The sequence below is a fragment of the Archocentrus centrarchus genome, unplaced genomic scaffold (genome assembly GCF_007364275.1).
Source record: "Archocentrus centrarchus isolate MPI-CPG fArcCen1 unplaced genomic scaffold, fArcCen1 scaffold_45_ctg1, whole genome shotgun sequence".
Lineage (NCBI taxonomy): Eukaryota > Metazoa > Chordata > Actinopteri > Cichliformes > Cichlidae > Archocentrus > Archocentrus centrarchus.
In genome coordinates, this window is record NW_022060271.1 from 883,934 (window position 1) to 903,834 (window position 19,901).

General features: G+C 43.3%; 1 protein-coding gene across 1 annotated transcript; it reads left to right on the forward strand.

Moving 5' to 3' along the window:
- Positions 1-13,200: 13,200 nt before the first annotated feature.
- LOC115777208 (G2/M phase-specific E3 ubiquitin-protein ligase-like) lies at positions 13,201-14,468 on the forward strand. Its single transcript, XM_030725044.1, has 6 exons — positions 13,201-13,206; positions 13,349-13,388; positions 13,461-13,519; positions 13,601-13,687; positions 13,815-14,128; positions 14,275-14,468. Exons 5-6 carry the CDS (start codon positions 13,822-13,824, stop codon positions 14,466-14,468), a joined length of 501 nt encoding a protein of 166 aa, XP_030580904.1. The 5' UTR covers positions 13,201-13,206; positions 13,349-13,388; positions 13,461-13,519; positions 13,601-13,687; positions 13,815-13,821.
- The last annotated feature ends 5,433 nt before the right edge of the window (positions 14,469-19,901 follow it).

The following is a 19,901-nucleotide window of genomic DNA, read 5'->3' on the forward strand; positions in this document are numbered from 1 at the left end:
CCATAAGAAGACAACCAGCTTAATAACATAACGTCGACTTTATTACGGACCGCAGCACTCACATACATGCGTCTGTTCTACGACTTGTCCGTCGAGCCTGCTACCACTCGTCTTGTCCACTTGGTGGTGCAGTTTTCAAACAACACACAACACAACTTGGAATATGACATTACCCCCTTTTTTTCAGTTATCTCCGATAATACATAAACAAACTCTGCTTGCTTTAAACAAAAAAGAACATTTACTTAACCAGCAACTCCAGTCTTGCTAAAATTCAGATTATTCAACATAAGAATAAATTTGACAATCTCCACAAACAGAATTAGTAGTCAGGGTCTCAACATAATGTCACATATATTAACACGCTCCAAGAACAAAAAAAAAACACATCAGAACGCTCAGCCACACTAACACGAGAATCAACAGGAAGATTCAAGGATTCAGTGTCACGTCTCTTTACCTGCACTGAAATTTAGTGGTTAGAACATGATCCACATAACATCAATATGCATATATCAAGTAAAGTCCTTTAAATATGCAGGTGGGCGTCTGTTGTTCCTATTGGGATACCTCGATGGAGTATTCCTCATTGCAGCGTTGTCAGGCTGACTGCAGACATCATCGTGGCCTGATGGAGCACCCACCTGTGGCACAATGCTTTTGAAGAATGAAGAGTTCCTTGTGATGGATTGTCCATTTCTGGAAGCTGTGATCATGGAACCCTTGATTCTTGTCACTGTATATGGTCTGACATCATATGGTGTGGTAAGCTTATTGCGCTTGGGTTGTCGATGTAACACTGTATCACCAAGAGCCAGAGTGTGTGGAGTGACACGGAGGCTCCTGTCGGCGTGAGACTTCATTTTGGCTTTGGCCTTGGCATCTCTTGCTCTCACAGCCGAATCTGAACATCCTTTTGGTGTGCTATTGAACGATGGAATCTTTGTATTCATTGCACGTCGAAATAGGAGTTCAGCAGGTGATCTCTCTGTTGTGCTGTGGGGTGTGGAACGATACTCTCGTAGGAAAATGTTCAACTGCTGTTTCCAGGGAATTCCTTGTGTGTCTGCCACCCGTAGCGCTTTGCCTAGGGTGCACATGAATCTTTCAGCTGTAGCATTAGCTTGTGGCCATAGTGGTGTTATCCTGTGGTGATGGAAACCTAAATAGTTGGCAAACTGGGAGAATTGCCCACTGTTAAATGGGGGACCATTATCAGTCTTAACAACTCTGGGAATCCCAAACATAGCGAAAACTTTGTCAAAGATGGGAATGACTGTGTGAGCTGATGTTGACCTCACAGTTTCAACTACAGGGAAACGTGTGTACTCATCTATGATGACCAGCAGATATTCTCCAGTTGGAAGAGGTCCATAGAAATCTGCACTCACACAGTGCCATGGTGTTTCAGGCAGTGGTGTCATTTTTAATGGCTCTTTCTGGATGGAGGGGGTGGCAGCCTGGCATGCAAGGCATCCACGTACTGCTGCTTCTGCTTTGCAGTCAATGCCTGGAAACCAAACTTTGGACCTGAGCAGTGCTTTTGTTTTGACGATCCCCTGATGTCCTTCATGGGCGAGCTGGACAACTCTTTCCTGCAGAGTGGTGGGAATAACTATCCTTGTCCCACGCAGAATGACGTCAGATGCTGGTGATGCTGTCAGTTCACTACTGACACAACGGAAGTGTTTCATGATGTTCACATGCTGTGATTTTTCAATTTTATGCCACGTGTTGTCTCTAATGTGAGTACTGACTTCCTGAAGAATGGAGTCTTTGAGTGTCTCTGCTTTGATCTCTGCAAGTGTCATGGCTTTTGGTGTGGCATGAGTTGCAATGAAGCTCACATATTCTTCCGCCACTTTCGCAGCACGTGTACTCTCAATTTTTGGAGATGGAATCGGGTGACGAGACATGTAATCAGCTGGGTTGTTGGCTCCCTTTCTGAATTCCACCTTGAAGTTGTAGGGCTGAAGCCTCAAACCCCATCTTTCAATCCTGGCTGGTGGTTTTGATCGGGGATTGTTCCATATGATTTCCAGTGCTTTATGATCTGTCACTAGTGTGAAGGGATGTCCGTATATGTATAGGTGAAAATGTTCACAGCTCCAGACAATAGCAAGTGCCTCTTTTTCAGTCTGGGAGTATCTCCTCTCAACGTCACTGAGAGAACGACTGGCATATGCTATTATGTGTTTCACCCCTTTTTCATCTTTTTGACATAGGATGGCACCCAGTCCAACGGGACTGGCATCCACAAGCAACTCTGTATCACGGCCTGGGTAGAAGTAGGACATAACGGTGTCACTAGTGAGGCTGTCTTTTAATGTTTGAAGAGCTGTCTGCTGATCTGGACCCCACACCCAAGAAACATCTTTTCTGGTGAGCTGCCGCAGAGGTTCAGAGATGGAAGAGAAGTCTTGGATGAATCTGGAGCAGTAGTTGGCCATGCCAAGCAGGCTTTTAATTTCAGTTGGAGTCGTAGGGTCGGGAGCCTGATGAACAGCAGCAACTTTCTTCGGATCAGCGGAAACCCCTTCTGCAGAGAAAATGAAACCAAAAAACTCCAATCTGGACTTATTGAATTCACACTTATCACGATTGAGTGTGAGACCGCTTTCCTTCAGTCGTTGAAACAGAGCTCTGAGGTTGTTATCATGATCACTCTGGGACGCACCGTAGACAATGATGTCATCGCTGAGATTTTTCACTCCAGTGAGACCTTGCAAGGTCTGACAGATGGCATTCTGGAAAACTTCAGCGGCAGACGAAATGCCGAAACTCAGTCTTTTGTAGCGTTTCAATCCAAGATGAGTGGTGAACGTGGTAATATATCTGCTGTCCGGATGTAGCTCCAGCTGATGATACCCAGCTCTTAAATCCAGCTTTGAAAATACTGTTGCGCCATTTAACTCATGTACCACATCATCCATGGTCGGGGTAATGTGGCGCTCTCTCTCAATGGCCGTGTTAGCCTGACGCATATCAACACAGATCCTCACTTTTTCGGGATCTTTGGGTTTAGGCGGTGCGACGATCGGTGAAACCCAAGGTGTGGGACCAGTCACATCTTCAATGATGTCGTCCTCCTGTAGTTTCTTAAGTTCATCCTCCACTTTTTGGCGTATGTGGAAGGGCACACGTCGATGTGGCTGGCATGAAGGTTTAACATCAGGATTTATGTGAAGCTTCACCTGAAAATCTTTCAATTTTCCAATCCCTTGGAACAAGTCTGGATGACTTTCCACCAGCTCATCAGCAACGGTACGACACTGTGCTTTAGCTGACACTGCTGTGACCACGTTGATTAATCCCAGTGCTGTTGAAGTTTTGTAGCTCAGAATGTTGAAGCCATCACCTTTAATTACAAAGAACGTGCACATTGCATTCTTGTGTCCTTTTTCCACACAACACTTGAAAATCCCTCTCACTGGGAGTGGAGAAGTAGAGCGAAAAGGATAAATCTTTGTTTCAGTTGAATACAATTGTGGACGTGGTGTTAGCTTTTCGAAGCTTGTGTCACTTAGACAGTTGGCTGAGGCTCCTGTGTCTATCAGAACTGACAAAATGGTGCCATTTATTTTGATCAGAGTCTGTGGTAGCTCAGAAACTTTATCTGCATCAACCACAAAAACATAAGCATCATCACTGCTAGAAGAGGTGTTTTCTGTTTCATCTGGGGCAATCTTTTTGACATGATGAACGTTCTTGAAATGTGCATTACTACCAAGTCGGGGCTCTTTTCTGTTACTGTTTCTTGGTGTTGATCTGCATTGTCTTGCAAAGTGATTGAATTTGCCACATGCTCTACACTGTTTCTTATTAGCAGGGCACTCGCCAGCATGGGGGTAGTTGCCTCCACAGTTCCTGCACTGATTGGTAGAACGCCGTTTAGCTGACCATTTGTGATTCTTTTGATGCGTCTCAGAAGCCTTCTGATCCACCTTGTTAACTGTGGCTGCGGCACCTTTTTCTATGTCGCTAGCTTGCATTTCTGCCAATTCAAGTGTTCTCCCAAAGTTAAGAAGCTCCTCCAAACTTAGTTTTTCCTCCATCAGTGCTTTCCTGCGCAGTTGAGATGATGCACAGCTGTGTATGATTTGCGTTTTAATTTCAGATTCCACATCTGCAAAGTCACAATTCTTTGCCAGCATTCTCAGTCTGGTGTGATAACTGTCCACATTTTCCCCAGGTTCTTGTGTTGCTTTTCTAAACATGTAGATCTGATACTGGACGTTTTTCTTCGGCGAAAAGTACGTGGTTAACTTCCTTTTTGTGTCAGCATATTTGTCATCTGCTGCTGCTACTGTGTCGTAGATATCATGCACCCTCTCTCCAGCAAGATGTAATAACAGTGCTTTGAGTCTTGCATCTCCTGATATGTTCATGGCAGTGGTATAATTTTCAAACCTTTGCAGCCATTTATTCCAGCGAGGTCCAACAGAGCCAGGATCCGTTTCTGTGTCGAAGGACGGGAGAGCAGTCATGTGCGCCATGCTTGCCTGGTGCGTAGGGGTCTGTTGCTATTGCTGTTAGCGTAGCTTAGCTTCTGGGAGGTTATAGCTTCCTACCCTTTTCTTGAACGTCGGCGCTGACACGCTATGCATCCAAATTTACTCCTCGTCGCCAATGTAGTGTTTCTGGTGACCATAAGAAGACAACCAGCTTAATAACATAACGTCGACTTTATTACGGACCGCAGCACTCACATACATGCGTCTGTTCTACGACTTGTCCGTCGAGCCTGCTACCACTCGTCTTGTCCACTTGGTGGTGCAGTTTTCAAACAACACACAACACAACTTGGAATATGACAGTATGTTACTGTGTACAATTTGGGAATGTTATACAAATGTTCTGTGATAATTCTGATAGAATCTTGTTCTTTTGTTTTCTTACATGAGTTGCGCATAGTGTTAGATATAAGAAGGAAAAGGCATAGAAGTGACAGACAGATAAAACTATTCTTTTTTTTTGGTTTCCATTTTAAAATCATTTTATAGGCCTTTGCATTTTATTTTGTAACTTTTATTGCTCCACTATACGATCACTAGACTAATTTAAGTTGGTGATATTATTGTCGTATTAATTTGTCAATGTTATTATTAATGATGGAATATTATTGTATTGTATTAAGTTAGTATAGCTCTCTCACTGCATAGAACTGCTTGAGACGAGGCAAAACAGAGCTCATGCTAAGTGTCCACACGATCTCTATCCACAACAACTGATTTGCTGTGATATTTTGTGCAGATAATAAACTGCTGTCACAACCAACTGATGCAGAGTGGATCATTGAGCAGCAAAGAGATATGACCAGAGAAACATCGGTCACATTGGTGCCATGACCCGTCAACTTTGCTGAACCGGGCTGGTCATCGCATCTCTGCTCTGCTCCTGATCTGTTCCAGCTTCTTCGCCAAAGAGGACATCTGTGCTGTTCTGCTCCTTAAGTCGTCTCCTCAGTAACATTCTCATTATTGACCATGAGTTTTCGAAATGTCAACACACCCTTTGGGGTTGGTAGGGGTCGTGGGCTACAGGTGTCCCCAGTTCCCTTTACATTGGGTGAGCCTGTTAGGCACATTAGTGATGACAGTGTGACCCCAAGTCTTGAACCATGTGTTGAGTTTAATGAACCTGTGTGCACTAGTACATCTGCACGTGAGACTGCTAATGAAAATGTGAGTCTTGTTAACCAAATGAGTGACATTGTGCAGCAGATCGGGTACCAGTTAGCAGACAGCATTATGACGCGACTGAGTGTACCTAGTCCACCTGCTGATGGACCCAAAAGTAATGTTGACACACCTGATGTGAAAGAATCAGTTCATAGTCATACATTAGACCTCTCCCAGATACAGCTCGTTGCTCACGGTCCTAAAGACCCACCTGTGTTCAGGGGTGATGGCTCTGATGGAATATCTGTTGATGAGTGGGAGGAGTCGATGAGAAACTATATCAGGAAAAGTGGTATTTCACCAGAAAATCAGTCAGAGGAGATTCTCATTCATCTGAGGGGCAGAGCCAAAGATGTGGTGAAATTTGGCATAAGAAATGGCGAGATTGATGTTGCTAGTGACCCTAGTAAAATATATGGACTTCTTCGCAAACATTTCAGCTCCAACTTCAGCTCTTCTGTGCCCCTCGCTGACTTTTATTCCACACTGCCAAAAGTAAATGAGGACCCTTATGAGTTTTGGCTTAGGTTGAACAGATCTGCCGACACTGCTGCAGGCTGTCTTAGAGAACAAGGGAAAACCTTTGACAACCCCAGTGTCAAAGTCACACGTATGTTTATCAGACACTGCCCCAACAAAGAACTGGCTCTTACCTTCAGGTCCAAGACCATTGATAAATGGTCTGCTCGCGAAGTGCAGGAGGTGCTGGATGAGCACCATCTTGAGAGGGGTGCAAGATGTTTGGGTGACGAACACAATAAAGTCGTGATGAATACAGCTGATGTTAGGCCAAGTGCTTCTAATACCACAAATACGAATGATCACACGCCTGCTTCTGACAGCTCAGCCCTAGAGAAGCTGATCGTTATGCTGGAAAACGTTCTGTTGCAGAACCAAAGTAAGGCTAACATCAATAGAAGGTCACGTAACAATGCTATGTTCCCGAGAGTTAAAGGCCTCCACACCAAACCGTGTGCGGTATGCAACGAGAACTCACATGATGCATATACTCACTGCCGTGACAATAGACTGTGTTTCCTGTGCCACGCACCTGGGCACTCCAGACGCAGCTGCCCTCAAAGTGGCCGCCCTTCTGTCTCTGGCCAGCAGGGAAATTAATTGATCAGGGGAGGACAGCGTAGATCAGATAAGTGAGCCTCCCACCTTGGATGTGACAGACACTGACTATGAATCACTCTATGACAGCAGCTCGGTACCTTTGGGTAAAACTGTGATTATACAGGGCCTACAAAGACTTTCTAAAACTGATAACCTATTCCACACTGAAGTCACTGCTGACAGTGGACATGTCATGAAAGCACTAGTCGACAGTGGTTCAATGGCCTGCACTGTGAATGAAACAACCGACGCTGAACTGTCTAAATCATTACCTGATATTGTGAGAAGCACAGCTGAGGACTTTGTAATTGTCGGCTGTGGGGGTCATCTAGTAACACCTACAGCCCTATACGACCTCACTATCTCTGTCTACGGCTATAAGGTTATTGTCCCTATTTTGGTTGTGCCAGGCCAATCTGATGACATGATACTGGGAAGTAATCTTATTAAATGGCTGATAACACAAATGAAAGGCTCAGCTGAGATCCGTCCAGCCACATCCATTCAGACCGCTTCTTAGGGTGATAAGTTACCCCAGTTGTTGTCACTGCTGTCCCAATCCGAACAATGTGATGCTACGACCCTCCCTGATACGATTGGTACATCTAAGCTGAAAAGATCTGTAACCCTCCAGCCTATGTCTGAACATTTGGTGTGGACAAAATTACCTACTGTTGGTGTTACCGCTGTAGGGAGTACAGTCCTAATTGAGCCCACTCGGTGTAGAACAAGACCTGCACAAATACTGGTTGGGAGGGTTGTTACTACTCTCTGTGGTGATGGGTGGGTCCCTGTGAAAGTTGTTAACCCGACAACAAAGCCGTTGACTCTGAAGAGAAATGTGAAACTTGCAGATGTGTCTCCCTGTTTGTCTGTGCAGGACTTGAGTGAACCAGAGCGAGTTCAGTCATGTGCTCAGTGTGTGCAGGATTCCCAACCCACTGTGAGGTCTGATGAGGAGATTCAAAACATTCTCAGCAGCCTTGGCCTTCAGGATCTTGACATTTTGTCTTGTGAGGTGTCTCTGGAGTGGAGAAATAAGTTATTACACCTCATTGAGCAGTACCATTCCATATTCTCGAGACACAAAATGGATTGTGGGGAAGCTAAAGACTTTGTCCATAGAATTCGTTTGATGGATGATAAGCCTTTCAGATTTCCATACAGGCGAGTTCCTCCATGCCATTATGATAAACTCAGAATGGCCTTGAGTGAAATGGAGGAGCTCGGAATAATCCGCAAGTCTCAGAGCGAGTACTCTTCTCCACTTGTCCTTGTCGTGAAACCTAACGGTGATCTTCGCATCTGCAATGACTTTAGGTGGCTGAATGCTAGAACTGTGAAAGATGCACATCCGTTACCTCATCAGACTGATGCTCTTGCTGCGCTTGGTGGTAATGTGTTCTTTTCCACCATGGACCTTACCTCAGGTTTTTACAGTGTCAAGCTGCATGAAGATGACAAAAAGTTTACAGCTTTTTCTTCCCCATTTGGCCTCCATGAATATAATAGGATGCCACAGGGTCTAACAAACAGCCCAGCCACATTCATGCGCATGATGATGTCAATCTTCGGTGATGAGAATTTCACTAGTCTCCTGTGCTATCTCGATGACCTCATGGTGTTTGCCCCCACTGAACAGCTTGCGCTGGAGGGCTTGGAGTTAGTTTTCTCCTGTTTGGCTGCTAACAACCTAAAGCTCTCACCCAGAAAGTGTCAATTCCTCCAGCGCTCTGTGAAGCTTCTGGGTCATGTCGTTTGTGAGGACGGTGTTAAAACTGACCCTTGTAAGGTACAGGCCATTAATGATGTTCAGGATGCCGACCTTATAGAATCTGATGGCATTACTCCCAGTGCCAAGAAGATTAGATCCTTCTTAGGTATGGTCCTGTATTACCACCACTTTATTGAGGGGTGCTCTGCCACGGCTAAACCGTTGTTTAACCTGGTGTCAGAGCCTACTGTTAAGAAGAGGGGGAGGGGCCATAAGCCTAGGTTCAAAAAGGGTTTAGTTAGACTATCCCCTTCTGACTGGACTGACAAGTGCAGACAAGCATTCGAGTCTTTGAAATATGACCTTGTACATAGCGTTACACTGGCTCATCCAGACTTTAATGCTCCCTTCATACTAGCTGTCGACACCTCCTTTGACAGTCCTTTCGCAACTGCCACCTGATGGCAACATTGCTAGGCCTGTGGCTTTTGCAAGTAAGACCCTGACTCATGCCCAGCTGAACTACCCAGCGCATCGGCTGGAGTTCCTAGCTCTTAAGTGGGCTGTTTGTGATAAATTTAGCCACTGGTTCAAAGGACGGCCTTTTTCAGTGTGGACTGATAATAATCCACTAACCCACATACTGACTAAACCGAAGTTAGACGCTTGTGAACAAAGATGGGTGTCTAAACTTGCTGCTTACAACTTTGACCTAAACTATGTCCCTGGCACTAAAAATGTGATCGCAGACGCACTCAGTAGAGAACCATTCGTGAAGTCGTGTGTTGCCCACCGCCTTGTTACTGAGCCTTATTCTTCTCTGTTAGCCCAAGTTAGTGGAATGGCTGATGGGAATGTACAGGATGCATTCAGGTGTACAAACAACTGTCAATTTGTTGTTGACCAGTGTCAGGACGGGGCTGTGAGTGATTTGCTTTCCATTCCCAACTCCCTCTCCTGGCAGGAGGTTCATGCAGTTTTGGATGCTTGTGATCCTGGGGTTGTGAGACCTTTAATGGTCGGGGAATCAAATATCCCTCAGCTCACAGATGTTGGCTATACAACTGCTTTGCCAAAGACTCAACTTGCCAATCTGCAGGAACAGGACAGAGTTGTGGGGAGAGTTCTCTATTACACTCAGAGACACAGGAAGCCCACACGGGGGGAACGTGCTGGTGAATCATCCGGAGTGAAGAAACTGTTAAGACACTAGCCCAAACTCTCTGTTAGAGATGGTGTGTTGTACAGAAAAAAGAAAGACAGGAAAATGAATGTGACTATTAACCAGTTTGTTGTTCCAGATGCGCTTAAAGCTCAAGTGCTCAGTGGCCTCCACGATACAGCTGGTCATCAAGGTCAGGCTCGCACACTCTCTCTGGCTCGACAGAGGTTTTTCTGGGTAGGGATGGAGCGAGACATTGTCAACCATGTTAAAAATTGCTTTCGCTGTGTGGTCGGGAAGACCCCTGAGCCCTGCGACCGAGCCCCTCTCGAAAGTATTCATACTACCGAGCCAATGGAGCTCGTGTGTATCGACTTCTGGACTGCTGAATATAACGACAAAAGATGTGTGGATGTTCTGGTAGTCACAGACCATTTTTCCAAGTTGTCACATGCATTCCCGTGCCAGAACCAGTCTGCAAAGCAAGTTGCTCGTCGTCTGTGGAATGATTTCTTCTGCATATATGGGTTCCCAAAGCGCATCCATTCAGATCAAGGTGCAAATTTCGAGAGTAAGCTTATAAAGGAACTCCTGGACATGGCCGGTGTAAAGAAGGCTCACACGACACCATACCATCCTATGGGGAATGGGATTGCCGAGCGGTACAGCAGGACACTTGAAAACATGATACGTACCTTACCTGCCCACTCGAAAGCTAGATGGCCCCAAATGCTACAGCTGCTGACATTTTGCTATAACTGTACCGAACATGAGACCACAGGGTTTGCTCCCTTTTATCTTATGTTTGGTAGGATCCCACGTCTGCCTGTAGACGTTGTTTTCCAGCACGTTCTCCAAAATGGTTCAGTGGTCAACCATCGTGAGTTTGTCGCCCAATTAAGGCGTGACTTGGCTGGCGCGGCACGTATTGCCCGAGAACATAGCAGGATGGAGCAGACTCGGCAAGCTGAGAATTACGACAAGGCAGCTAAGGGATCACCTCTCGCTCTCGGCGACCAAGTCTTACTCGCAAACCGAGGTGGGAAAGGAAAGCAGAAGGTTGCAGACAAATGGGACTCAACAGTTTTTGAGGTGACTTCAATTAAACCTGGGATCAATGTGTACTCAATCAGGGACCCTGTGACTATGAAAGAGAAGGTTGTTCACAGAAACCTCCTTCTCCCCGTGAGTTTCATCATGACCAACAATGAGCTCAACCTTGAGTCGAGTTGCACTTCGTTGGCTAATGATGAACCAGTAGACCCAGAGGTTCCTGTTGATGCACAGGACAGAGAGGCAATGACAATCAGTTGGCTCTTGCAGATGGATGATGTGAGTGACCAGAGTGCTGTTGTCAGCCGACCCGATTCTGTTAATAGCCAAAGTAATAAAGACCTAACGCCCCAACCTGATAGGGGGACAGAGACATTGGACCCTGGGGAATATTTTCCACAGTGTGGGGAGTCATAGATTGTAACCTCCCGACCATTGTCAGCAGAGGTTGAACCTGTCCGCTCATGTATGCCCCCTGATGATGATCTGCCCAATACAGTTACCCAGGCTACTGTAGTTGACTCACAACCACAACCAGTGTACAGTAGGGCTGGAAGAAGGGTTATACCCCCTGCTAGATTGATTTGTGAGATGAATGAACAGGTTGTAGATGGTTCAGTTTCAAGTGTTTCACTGTTTTCTTTTGTGAGGAACATGTTTTCCGAGTAGACAAGAACTATGTATATTTTTTTTTTTTCTCTTTTTGAGGTTTATTACACTGAAGTGTTGATGTGAAGAGCACTGTTGTTTCATAAGGGATGTAAACGGCATCTCCTGAGTCTCTGCTGTAAAAGGGTTCTGGCCCGGCCCCTTTTTCTGGCTTAATCCCAAGTGGATAGTAATGGTGACTAACAAAAACTGGTTACTGCTCTTTATTCACGCTGCTCACGTGCTTCTATTTGTTTAAAACATATATTGCTCCAATTAAGCGGGATTTAAGGGGGGTGTACGGTGGCCTGGAGGTGCAAACCAAAATTACAAAATCTGAAACACTTTTACAAGTGGCAAAACAAATTTAAATTTTAGAAACAAAATTACATTTTACAAAACAAATTAACAATACGAGAAACACTTTTACAAGTTCAGAAGAAATTAACATTTCAGAAAACAAATTAACATTTCAGAAAACAAATTAACATCACTCGAAACACTTTTACAAGTGGCAAAATCAACCGGAAAGGGTAGGTACTAACTCCAAGGCTGACCCGGAAGTGATAACGGAAGCGGGCATTTCGACTCAAGATGGACAGCAGTCGAGTGATGTTTTGCCCGTTTTGTGGGGCACATATGAGTAGATTAACGCGGTTTTGTTTTTCTTGTGGACGGTCCTTAGAGTTTTTAAATGGGACAGAACAGACGGAAGGTCCAGAGGCACAGGGGATATGTCAACAGCCGGATAATGCTAAACAAAGTAAGTGCAGCATAGCGCTCGCTATCTGAAGTAGCCAATACGAATGAAAGCTATTAGTGTCATAGGTTAGCTTATTTTGTTTTTTGAGACAGAGCTTTGTTAATTTCAGCAGAAAAACCTTGCCCGTCATATAAACAGTTCCTGGAATACCGAAGTTCGAAGTCCAAAGAGCGTCAGTCTTTTAACTACGGGCCTAGAGGAAGACATCGGGCTAAAGAACGAAAACAGGTCCAGGTAAGTTGTATAGTACTGATCGTGTAATCAGTACTGGACTGTCTGATTCGGCTCACTGTGAAACTGTGGTGGCACAAATCAGACCATGGAGGGACACCACATTCTCCATAGAAACACAAACGTATGTATTGTCTTTAATTTTTACCTTTGTTGAATACATGAAATTAATATCATCTTTGTCATAGATAAACATTGGATTGATGGTGCCAAGTGGAACTGATTTAAAACCTCTAAGAGGGAAAACAGTCCCGTTATTTGTAGACCCAGAGGTAGAAGCACCTGAGGTACTGCAACAAGCTGTCAAGAAAATGCGAACATTTAACAAGGACATAGAAGAAGGGCAGTACATCCTGTTGTATCCAGACTGCTCAGAGGTAGTCCATGTGCCAGGATCAGAAAGGCCATTCAAATTGGCAGACTATAAAAAGGAACTAGGAAGGCCATATTCCAGAATCACATTTTTCATTTGCCTTGAAACACATTTTAAAGGAGGTTAGTGGATGTCAAGATTCAATATTTTTACTTATTTTACTCTGCTGAGGGATACATCTACAGTATCTACATGATCAGCTGTTTGTTTTTACAGCAGTGGATGATACCTCAGACTCTGATTCTGAAATTGTCATCACATCAAGGAGCAGGGCTGAGTTCAATCAAGCTGACACAGTGGTACATTATCAATTATTTATTTGATGATTTTCATAATTTTTATATATGGTAAAGGAACTGTTATTGAAGCTATTAGAAACTGCTGATAAATTTATGCACTTTCCTCACAGGTTTTTGAACCACAAAAACAAAGTACTCCCAAAGATAAGTCTGAAAATGAAAGGTAAGTAGATTTTTGCATCTAGCCTTTTTCACAGAGAGAGGACCTTTCTAATGATTTATCAACCAAGAGGAATCTGTCATGTATTTGTTTACATTCTTATGACTACTGTGGTAATCATTTTATTATTTTCATTGTGTTTAAGAGATGCACTGGGACATCAAGCTACAATTCAGCCAGGACAGGTAATGGGGTAGACTGTGGCAGCCTGTCATTTTTTAGTGTTGTTGTTTGGGTCACTGTAGTTTGTTTTTCAGATATCTTTTGCTGAGGATAAGGATCCTTCTGAAACAAATCCAGACAAGAGCTGCTACAGGTTTAAAAAAAAAAAAAAAAATGGCCAAGAAATTTGTGTGTGTTATACATTTTAACATGAAAATTTTAATTTTTTCAACAGTAAATACACAGATCTGTATGCACCAGGTGTTGAGGACGAGGATGAGGAGCTGGTCCTTGTCAATGTGGAGAATTTCCAACACACAGTGTAAAATTATCTTATAACTGTGGCATACCAGTTTTTTCTTTGTACAACATTGTTGATTTAAATAATTGTTGTAAAAGTGTGCACTGTCTGGGATATTCTTTAATTGAATCACTTTTTGTCTTTACAGGATTGAGATGCACATAACACTACCTGAAATTGTAGCAAACCTGTCGCTTCCTATTGATCACAAAAGAGTCAGCAGGTTCAACATCTCGAGGGCTAATGTTTGGGAGGGAGCTGTCAGAGGTTTCAGACGTTCATCATATTCTGAAAACTGTGACATGCTGGTCAGATTTACCGATGATGCAGGTGTTTATGAGGAAGGGATTGACACAGGTGGTCCGAGACGAGAATTTTTAACTCTGCTAATGAAGCACCTGAAAGACCGGCCAATTTTTGATGGACCAGAGGGACATAGGTTCTTGGTCTACAATGCAAATGGTATGCATAGGGTTAGATATGTGCTATACTAATGGATGGTTAATTATTAGTAAACATATGTGACACAGAATGCCCCCCCCCCCCCCCCCTAATATCTTAAAGTAAATAATGTATGTTTTCATTTTACAATATGAATTCATTCACAGCTGTTAGGGAGGATGAATACTTCCTGGCAGGAAAGATGATTGCAGTTTCAGTTGTACATGGAGGTCCGGGACCCCATTTCCTGTCAGAAGATCTTGTACAGTATCTTGCTGGCCAGCCTTCAGTCAAACCAACAGTTAATTTAATAACTGATGAAGAAATAGGGAAAGCTTTGCGAGAGGTGGGGATAACATAAATCCAGTGTGGTAGGACAGAGTTTAACATAGTTCCTGCACTGTTCAATGATGATGTCTAGTTCCCACACATATACATTTGCAAAATTATGAATTTATGGTATTGTAGGGTTACAGCATGCTATATATGTCACTAAATAAAAATGGTCAAGATTAACACATGGTTATTTACTGTGTTGGGTATGTCTCTTTGTCTTTCAGATTGAGAATGCTGCTACATTGGATGCTCTACAAGAATGTATCATGAGACACAGCACAATGTTGCAGACAGCAGGCTGTCTTAGACATGTGGCTACTGTGGACGAAAAGACAGAAATTGTGGCCGACTACCTCCAGTGGTATATTATTGACCGCAACTCATCTGTAATTGACAGGTAAGATATTTTTAATGATGTAATTTTCTTTTTTTTTTAATGTAGGAATGTTTAGTTTGTAATGCTCCATGGCACGTGTATCTGTTATCAGTCACTGTGACAAACAATTTTGCCTTAGTGTGCAACATCTACATATCTGTGTAACAGTGTGTTCACTTTGTAGATTCAAAGATGGTCTTTCAGCTCTTCAGTTCCTGACTGCACTACAGCAACACCCTACTTTGCTGACCCCGTCCTGTGCCACTGTGAAAAGCGACTGACTGCCTTTGAGCTTGAGAGACTCTTCAAACCTCAACTCAGCCCTTCAGGGAGTAATAGGAGACTGAAAGAAAGCCAAACCTTGGCCTGCTGGGCAGACTATCTCCTTGATTGTGAAGGTTTGTACCTACTTGGAAAACCACGTTAGCCTGGTATATTTGAACATTTATTTCTTTGCAGAAGGCGAGGCTGCTGTGTCTGTGGAAGACATTTTGATGTTTGCAACTGGGCTGACATCACTTCCCCCATCTGGCTTGGAACCACTGCCACAAATAGAGTTCCTGGATGATGTTCCACTCCCAATGGCAAATACATGTTCAAACTTGTTGAAATTACCATTTCTGGATTCATATAGTGTGTTTAAGTCACAAATGGACTTTGGAATTCAAAATAGTCCAGGATTTGGTTGTCTATAAACTATATAGCTAGATAACCATTAGAGTAGTGTTTTTCAAACCTGGTCATCCAGGCACAATGCCCTGCACGTTTTAGATCAGGGATCCTGATCCTGAATAACTGATTAACAGGCTTTTTTTTTTTTTTAACTGCAATCATCTGAATCAGGTATGTTAAAGCAGGAAAACTTGGACTCAAAATGTTTTTTGTTCTTTGTTGGTATTATGTGCATTTAAAGGTGCAGTTACTTTTGTTAAAATACTTTAAAATTGCGGTAAGCAAGCATGTCTTTTTTTCCCCTCAGACAGCATTTGGACAATTGTTTTTCATTCATTTATTTCCCACTTTTAAATACTGAAACTGTGGGTGACAAGTTGTGTACATGTTCCACCATCATTACAATAAATTTCCCTTCAATTCATAGTTGAGCAATTTCTTTTAGTTTCAGATACAGTTCAGTTGAAGACTGCCACTGTTCTGGCTTCTGTAAATGATTGTGCTCCACTGCAAAGTCCAAGTATTCTTGCATGTTTGGGTCCCCACATGGAGCTCTTGTCAGATGAACCTCAGGAAAGGCATCTAGTTCAGTCATTTGGATTTTAAATCCACAGTCTCTGGAGCCAAACCTATATTACAGAGAAGATATGATTACATTTAAATTTATGATAAAATGGAAAATACCATCTGTCACCAAAGTATTACCTGTGTGGTAAGCAGTAGAGCTCATTTGGCACTCCTCCTGGACATGATGCTGTTCTGGAGGGGCGGATCCTGTGACTGTTCCACAGTCTCATACACTCATCCAAGTCCCTCTGAATAACATCACCAAAGCAATATCTCAGCAGACACTGATGCTCGTGACTCCCATTGAAGTATCCAGCTTCTCTAAGGTCTGCAAATAGCTCCATCCAGAACTGACACCTATAAAAATCAGTAATATAGTGTTATAATTTTCATATCCATGTTTAAACGATGGTCACTCAAAATGAATTTAAAGTATGAATACCACTTACCTTCCCTTTCTGAATATGGACCACCAGGACTCAATCCTCTGGTTGGTTGTGGATGAGCCATACATGTGGCTGGACGCTCCAGAGTAGTAGTCATTGTGGTGGTGGCGTAGCGTGCACTGAATTGCGGCCATGGTCCCGTTCTCCGTGCCGCAATCGGTTCTCAGTCTCATGGGGATGACACCGAGGTTTCGCACACATGACAGGAAATAGTGAGCGATCACAGATGGGTCATTATTTGTTGCGCCACATATAAGCCACAGTACTTTACGGGAAAATCCATCGATGCACCCTGAAAGTGCCAGACCGAATGGCTTGAGTTTATCATAACCATCCACGTGCCACATATAGTTTGGTCCCATGGAGTGGTAGGTTCTTCTTATAAACCTTCTGCGTGCTCTCCTCTCGCACCCTTGAGGATTAAGCTCCCGGAGCAAATTCATTACATGATCCCTCCTCACTCGCAGATTGTACTTTTGTCTGAGTACCTGCCACATCATGCAGTAGCCAAACAGCTGTCCAGGTCCACGAAGTTCCACTCGTATTGCCCTAGTTATGACGTCGGTAGAGGACAAATCCTTTCTGCGATATAACCCGGCATCATTCAGTTTGCTTTTCAGCGAGCTCAAGCTGATGTGTACACCGTGTAAACATGCCATCATGTCTACGATTACAGCGTATGAGTGACCCTCATTAAAATATCGTATGCACTGCTGCAGCATATCTGGTCGTTCTGTCTGTTCTGTCCCATTTAAAAACTCTAAGGACCGTCCACAAGAAAAACAAACCCGCGTTAATCTACTCATATGTGCCCCACAAAACGGGCAAAACATCACTCGACTGCTGTCCATCTTGGGTCGAAATGCCCGCTTCCGTTATCACTTCCGGGTCAGCCTTGGAGTTAGTACCTACCCTTTCCGGTTGATTTTGCCACTTGTAAAAGTGTTTCGAGTGATGTTAATTTGTTTTCCGAAATGTTAATTTCTTCTGAACTTGTAAAAGTGTTTCTCGTATTGTTAATTTGTTTTCTAAAATGTAATTTTGTTTCTAAAATGTAAATTTGTTTTGCCACTTGTAAAAGTGTTTCAGATTTTGTAATTTTGGTTTGCACCTCCCGGCCACCGTAGGGGTGTATGTAACATAGGTAAAATAAGCTTTTGTTAAATCCCACTAAATTGGGAATGAAACAGCGCCATCTGCTGTCGCCAGTCGTACCTGCACTGTATAGCAGTCGTGGGAACGTGGATCGGCCTCACTGCATAGAACTGCTTGAGACGAGGTAACATGGCTGCGAATACGTGTGGACAAAACATAATATTTGAGTCATCCCAGAGTACATGAGAGCTAAAAGCTAACTATTTTATGTTGTGTACTATGCTCCTTGTTTTGTTTTCACCATGTTTTGCTGATAGATATTGTTAGATGTCTTTGTATCTGCCGTGATTCTATCAACTGAGCTAGCAGCTAACAGTGGTGCTGTTTTCCAGGCAAAACAGAGCTCATGCTAAGTGTCCGCACGATCTCTATCCACAACAACTGATTTGCTGTGATATTTTGTGCAGGTATGTTACTGTGTACAATTTGGGAATGTTATACAAATGTTCTGTGATAATTCTGATAGAATCTTGTTCTTTTGTTTTCTTACATGAGTTGCGCATAGTGTTAGATATAAGAAGGAAAAGGCATAGAAGTGACAGACAGATAAAACTATTCTTTTTTTTTGGTTTCCATTTTAAAATCATTTTATAGGCCTTTGCATTTTATTTTGTAACTTTTATTGCTCCACTATACGATCACAAGACTAATTTAAGTTGGTGATATTATTGTCGTATTAATTTGTCAATGTTATTATTAATGATGGAATATTATTGTATTGTATTAAGTTAGTATAGCTCAGACTCACTGCATAGAACTGCTTGAGACGAGGCAAAACAGAGCTCATGCTAAGTGTCCACACGATCTCTATCCACAACAACTGATTTGTGCAGATAATAAACTGCTGTCACAACCAACTGATGCAGAGTGGATCATTGAGCAGCAAAGAGATATGACCAGAGAAACATCGGTCACATATGTGTGGATATCATTCTTTGATTATTCTTTTCTCACCTTTGTTTTGTTTTTTTCTCTTTTCTCTTTCTCACTCCTTTTCCTACCTTTCCTTTCTGCCTGTCAGGCCTGGTGTAAATAAATCAAATCAAATAAAAATACAAACTAACTAAATACATACTAACAAGAGTAGCCTATTGTAAAACTTACAGAGCTATTCTTGGGAAAGCAAATATGTTTGGTACACCAGCGCATTCGGATCATATCCCGATTGCGAAAACTGCCAAACATGACAGGCTAAAAAATATATATATATATATATAGTTGGAAATTAATGATTCACTCAGCTGTATTATTGATGTTGAAATGTGTCATGCTTGTTTTAACAGCTTATTTTGAATTAAAGATTTAAAATTAAACCACAAAAAGGAGAAAAAGTTCATTCTCCGTTTAACCAGCTGCTTTTACACAGCTGTGCTTCCAGCTGTCACGGTTGCTAGGCGACATGAGCTACGCAGAGGTGAGGGCAGGTGACGCTGATATGAAGTTTAGACCGTCCAATTTCACAGCCGCTCACTTCCAGCCTTTGTGGTCTCACATTAGAGGATCGGTCGTGACCGACCAATCACTATTGTTTTTCAAAATAAGAGCATAACCAAACAAACTCTCAGTCTCACACAGGTTAAAGTTCATAAACATTTACAGAACAGACCCAGTTGGATACGTCATCGATTCTTGGGGTTCGTGGAGACCTGTGTGCCTCTCAGGCCTGGAGATCGAAGACGTTGAAGACGTCTGCATATTTGGCTTTTTGGTAGCGGTATCCCTTCTGTTTGGGCTCGGAGGATACCTGATTTACCGGGAAATTAATAAAATCTGGGCAGCAGTTCAACATCAGCCGAGGCTGCAGACCCAGGTGGATGGGCTGTGCAGGGCCGTACAAACTCAGACTCAAAGCCTGGTGGACCTGAGCCGTAAAGCGGATGGTAGTCCAGCTGAGAACGTGCTCGCAGGCGAGAGGGGTTCGATCTGGAGATAAGGTTCGGTTCTGCACGGTGAGGACGGTAACTAATGAATTTGGAATATTGGATTACTGAATGGTTCCCCAGTGAGACTGAAGGCTGTTGGAAAAAACAAGCAGCCTGTTCCAAAAACAACATCTGCATTATCAGGAGTTCGGCTCCCCTGCCGGCCTTGGGCTGGTAATCATATCTCTGCAGGACTATGTGTGATGGTCGCTCTTCCCCTCAGCCCTCTCTGTGATTTGTGAAGCTGGATCTGGTGTACCACGGCCGCTGATGAACTTCCATCACTATCAGCGAACTGTTTTGGCTAGGAGCTGGCATCT

Bases quoted from the DNA above. Each gene is read 5' to 3' on its own strand.
- LOC115777208 (XM_030725044.1), top strand. From the start codon at position 13,822: ATGCACATAACACTACCTGAAATTGTAGCAAACCTGTCGCTTCCTATT. The intron at 14,129-14,274 runs GTATGCATAGGG...ATTCATTCACAG, and splicing joins CTTGGTCTACAATGCAAATG to CTGTTAGGGAGGATGAATAC.